The 6,000-nt window shown below is 32.5% G+C and overlaps 1 protein-coding gene across 1 annotated transcript in view; it reads right to left on the bottom strand.

The window, feature by feature from the left end:
* Positions 1-833: 833 nt before the first annotated feature.
* The window catches only part of LOC111052712 (PCI domain-containing protein 2), a 28,590-nt gene continuing 23,423 nt past the window's right edge, over positions 834-6,000 (bottom strand). The window contains exon 6 of the mRNA XM_039422982.1: positions 834-3,073. Within this exon, the coding sequence (XP_039278916.1) occupies positions 2,860-3,073 (214 nt within the window). The 3' untranslated portion in view covers positions 834-2,859. The remainder of the gene's footprint in view (positions 3,074-6,000) is intronic.

Here is a 6,000-nt window from a genome sequence, read left to right as displayed (position 1 = left end):
AAATTTTAAGATTCTTCAAACGGAAATAAATTTGTTACAAAAGGTTAGTCAAATATCTGAGATAGGATTTATATTCACAATACTTCTTAGTTTTTTAATTGAATAAACAAGTAACATTCTGTTTATTTTTTTAAGACTTGACTAGTTATGGCTGATTATTCCATTACTCAATTCTATAAGAATATGATGTGTTCTTCAAATCAAATCAAATCATTTATTTGCCATACAATAAATACATATTCAAAACATAATAAAAGAAAATACATAATTTTATAATCAAAAGTATAAAATAATTAAAATAAAAATTAAGCATAAATAATACCAAAATAATCTTATTCTATTAATTTATTATTTTCAAAAAAGGGTAGGCCTACTATAATTCTATTTTATAAATCTACAATAGATATTTATGTATTGAGATTGTAAAACGAGTCTTTATTGCTTGAGCAAATCGATAATTTTGCAAAGGCAAAAAATTAAATTTTGTTTTCGACAACTGCAGTACATGCATAACATTGTTTACTTGCATAATTATAAACGCATCCAATGTGATATCACATTTTTTATTTTAGCGAGCGGTAAAGTAAAAACGTACTGAGCAATAGATTATTGATTATCAACCAAAACTCAGATATTTTACGACGACTTATTAATACGGTACGTAAAGAGGTGTTTTACGAGCAGTTGTACTTATAAAAAATTTTAAGATTCTTCAAACGGGAATAAATTTGTTACAAAAGGTTAGTCAAATATCTGAGATCGGATTTATATTCACAATACTTCTTAGTTTTTTAATTGAATAAACAAGTAACATTCTGTTTATTTTTTTAAGACATGACTAGTTATGGCTGATTATGCCATTCTCAATTATCGACATAAATTTAAATGGTCTAATTTATTTTGACAATTAAGAATCACATAGTAAGCCGAAATTGAACGTGACTTGAAAAATAATGGAAGAAGGGTACTAGTTTATTCAATAAACAAATCTAAGATCTGATTTATGTTGATATGTATGATTATGGATAAAAACAGAGGTGGAGGGGGGCGAAGGTAGAGTGTATCAGAGAAGGTAGCTGAGAATGTTGAAATGATGCACAAAATATATCTAAATATCTCAGCTCCATTCTTATTTATATCATAGAAAAAATATAGCACAAGAAGATATTCCATGGTATAGAGCGTTCATGTTCCAAATTTCAATGTTAACTCAAGTTGATAATCCTATAGTGAGGTCCACGTTATAATGGCAGTGAAGAAAGATAGCAGAACAACGTTACCGAGTCTCTCTGTCTTGTCAATGCCTTCTATAGACTGTAGCTGATACAGGTTTATTGATGTAATATTAACAGTTCATTCTCATTTAAAATAATCAATTATATTTCATTAAGCAAGAAATTAAATTTTTCAACAATTTCATAATAAATGTTCATAATTAAGATGAAATATTTTGTTGATTAATGATTAATTCTACATTGTTAAAAGACGATCTGGTAAAAGAGCAAACGGAGAAGGAGATAGCGCTACCCGCTTTGTTGACTGATAGACAAGGATAGCAATACTATTGCTAATCGAACACTGCCATTATAACGTTGTTTTGTGAAGCTATGTGACGCAGGTAGTCTACCATGATGTGCCGCTCTTTCACTCTTACCCGGTCAAAACAGTAATAATAGACAGAAATCGGCTTGAGTTAACAAAAATCGGCTTCAAATTTGGAACATAAACGACCTGTGCCATGGGATATCTTCTTATGCTACACTTACTCTATGTGCCAGTTGCACAATAGCCGGTTAAATTTTAACCGTGATTAATTCCACGAGTACCAATCAGAGAAGCCGTCTTTTCAAAAACGCCTTCTCTGATTGGTTCTCGTGAAATTAATCACGGTTAAAATTTAATCGGCAGTTGTGCAACCGGGTCTATGTATCTAAGTCTCCGCTCCCTTCTACCCTATAGCGAGGTCCACGTTATAATGGCAGTGTACGATTGTCAATAGTGTTGTTATTCTTGTCTAACATGCAACAAAACAGATAGCGCTATCTCTCTCTAGCTTTGCAATGTTGCCAGTTGGCCAGAAATATTTTATTTCACTTTTGACAGTGACTGTACAGAAGAAGACAAACAATCCTCAGCCGCCATGTTTTATTTTGATTTATAACAAAATGCTGAAGTAGAGGAGTCGTATAATTGATTTTGAAAATATTTTTGAATACATGGAATAATTTCTAGATATTACCTTATGAGAAACACAAATTATACTTGAAATGACACTTTAAAAGTTTATAACTTTGAGACCATCGTAGACATTGTCCATGCTTCAGTTTACCAGAATAGGTTGGGCCTACAATGGTACCGGTATAAATAAAATTGAAAGGGTATTTCAGAATTTATCATTGAAATTTTATTTTAATAGATAAGATTTCTATTTTTCTACTATTTTAGAAAGAAATTGGAATAGAATAACTCAATTGCTATTGTTTTGATGTTCATATTGGTGTATCACAGCTTTACAAAAAAGCCGCCATTTCAGGTTTGTAAATCTGATCTCAGTTATGAAAGCAAAGTTTAGAACCAAATTATAAGAAATATATTTTATTAATGAATTTAATCAATTTGACATGAAATTGATTATTTTATCAAGGGAATTAAAATTAATATCAGATCAAATTTAATGGCATGAATTGAATAACAGCTGTGTACACTCAGTGGCAAAATGGAGTCAATTTGGCAGCGTAGTTCACGTATCTTTCTTCACTGCCATTATAACGTGAACCTCACTAAAGGTTCGCCGTAGTTTTGACGCTATGTAATGGCGCCCTGACAATTATTTATCAAGTAAATATTGTGGTAAATTTGCTAGGCAAGTGTGCTGAGCTTGGGAAACGGGTCAGTCTTGCTGAGCACGACCTTCTGATGCGCGTAGGAGATGTAACCCTTCACTTTGCCCTCGTAGATGAGGTTGGCAAGAATGCAGTGTGCTTCCTCCAGGTCAATGTCGGGTCCCTCCATTATTCGCAGGGCTGCCAACAGATCCAACATGTTGATCACTGTCGTTTTGCGCGCCAAAGACCTGAATCAAAATAAATCTTATTAGCAAATTGAAATGTATTATACAGAATGTCCCACCAAGGTTGTAACAGCCATTGACCATAGATTCTACTCGACATTTCTGACAAAAAATGTTTAGTAAACTTTTTTCCTATCAAACTTAGTTTTCGAGATATATAGATTTTTCGATATTTTCAGAATATGCCTATTTCCAGTCATTAAATACTCAATAAATCGAAAACTACTGGTCGAATTTCAATTTCAAGGGTATTGTTGGAAATAGAAAAACATATCAAACAAGATTTTTTTTAACATCTTTATTGCCCATAAAAACAAATACAAAATAAAAAACTTACAAAAGAAAATTCTAGATTATAATATTATGCTATTTTACAAATAAATTAAAATTACATGGCACCACCCAGCAAGGGCAAAACCCTGACCGCTGAGTGAGAGTATCAGCTGTTTAGACAATATAAAAATTTATTGACTAATAATCAAAGCTACAAAAATCGAAGTTAACAATAAATTACTAGTAATTATAATATTTGACTGATGTCGAAGAAAAATTTTTGTATCACCCACTTATTTATCTGTTCCATCCTCTGTCTGCCCCTATTAGAAAGATATTCTGACAATGCATTTGGCATGATATTTATTATTTTTGAGCTAAGATACCCCAATTGTCTTCGCACTATTGTCAAATCTGAATAGTTGATATTATAAATGTTATGAGATGTAACTCTCAGGTTATACATAGAAACGTTATTATTCACTGTAAATTCATCCTTCCTCATCCATGCATAATATAGAAGTTTCTTTATATAAATTTGACGTACTGTCATCACTTTAAATTCGGCAAATGTTTCACTACTAGAAAAAGCCCTTGGCTTATTAAGAATTGCTTTTATTATCATTTTTTGAATTGTAAAAATTTTATTCATGAAAACATCATACGCTCCTCCCCATACCACTAACCCATATTTTAGCACCGATTGAACATAGGCAAAGTAAAGGACCCTAAGTAATTTAATATCTAATATTTTACGGACTTTATAAAAGATAAAGGAAATAAATTTAAGCGATTACAAATATATTCTATATGAGGCTCCCACTTAAGGTTACAATCAACCATGATTAATGAAATAAGATTAATGTAATTTTATCTGTTGTGAGATATTTTGTAGGTTTTTTTTAGGGCTTAAACTTGAAAAAATGCTATTCTTCAAATTCAAAGTGAAATTTCAAACAGTTTTTTCTCGGTTTTTCTCCAGGTAATTATAGTGTTCTCAATATTTCAAAAACTTCTCCATTTCATAAGCTTTCGAATGTGTGTATAAATTCGAAAAGGTAAGTTCCATGATAAAGTGTTGAAAAATGCTAATATCTGGAATGAACACCTTCAAAATGAGGAAATTCACAAACAGCATGCATCAAGTGGTGATCCTAAGGGTGAAATAGCCTGATTTTCGCATTATTTTTTGTAGCATATGGCCTAAATCCTTTATATAATATTAATCATACACTTTTACAAGATGCAACAAAATTTATTCATAGAATAATAATTCAAAGTAGATGAAGTGTGGTCAACGGCTGTAACAACTTTGGTGGGAAACCCTGTATAATAAGAGAGTGCTACAATTTATTTCCCAATTAATTTTCGCCTGAAGTCAACAATTCAATAAAACCAAGCTAATGAGACTACTATATATCCAGCTCTTCATCATGATTAGGCCAGTTAGTATCAAGCCGACTCAGATTTATCATTAGCTACTTATCTGTGACTAGTTGAGATTCTTCTCACCTTAAATATTTCACTTTCCTTGCCCTATTACCATAGGTAAGGAAAGTATTGCTTTCCGAAAAAATTAAGGTACCCCAATTTCTGAATTTCTATACGTTTCAAGGTCCCCTGAGTCCAAAAAGTGGATTTTGGGTATTGGCCTGTATGTTTGTGTGTGTGTGTGTGTGTGTGTGTGTGTGTGTGTGTGTGTGTGTGTGTGTGTGTGTGTGTGTGTGTGTGTGTGTGTGTGTGTGTGTGTGTGTGTGTGTGTGTGTGTGTGTGTGTGTGTGTGTGTGTGTGTCTGTGTACACGATATCTCATCTCCCAATATTAACGGAATAACTTGAAATTTGGAATTTAAGGTCCTTACAATATCCGACACAAACAATTTCGATCAAATGCAATTTAAGATGGCAGTTAAAATGGCGAAAATGTTGTCCAAAACATGGTTTTTCGCGATTTTCTCAAAAACGGTTCCAACGATTTTGATCAAATTTATACCTAAAATAGTCATTGATAAGCACTATCAATTGCCACAAGTCCCATATCTGTAAAGATTTTAGGAGCTCCGCCCCATCTATGCAAATTTTGATTTTATATTCCCAATTATCAGGCTTCAGATATAATTTAAACGAAAAATTTCAAGTGGAATAGACTAAGCATGAAAATCTCTACAAGTAATGTTCAGTAACATTTTCACCTAAATTTTAAAATAAGCTTGAAATTCGAGAAAATGTGATTATTCAATTGCAAACTGTTGATTCTATTAAATCATTCACTATGAGCAGACTTCGTGTGTCTCCAGCGTTATTGTCCTGACACCAGCTGGCTCAGATCTTTGAATTGAGATGCGCGTGAACACTAGCCGTCAGGTGATCAATTTTCATAACGGCAAGGAAAGTAGTGTGAGTGCGCCACACCAGATTTTTTTTCTTTACCTATTTATCTGTGACTGGTTAAGATTCTTCTCAAATTAAATATTTTACTTTTAAGCCCTTTATTAGTTGAAGATAAATAATATATCTTTCAGAAATACTAGTTGTACTTTCAGTCGGGGAACGGGATGACTCATTATAGCTTGTGGACTTTGAAGACAGTGCTCTATCCGGGCGTTTTGCTGCTGGATAAATGTGAAAATTGTAAATCTAGCAACACGCCCTGGTCTC

The sequence above is a fragment of the Nilaparvata lugens genome, chromosome 3 (assembly GCF_014356525.2).
Source record: "Nilaparvata lugens isolate BPH chromosome 3, ASM1435652v1, whole genome shotgun sequence".
In the NCBI taxonomy this organism is placed as follows: Eukaryota; Metazoa; Arthropoda; class Insecta; order Hemiptera; family Delphacidae; genus Nilaparvata; species Nilaparvata lugens.
The sequence above is the reverse complement of the archived record's forward strand: the minus strand, read 5'-3'. Positions and strand labels throughout refer to the sequence as shown.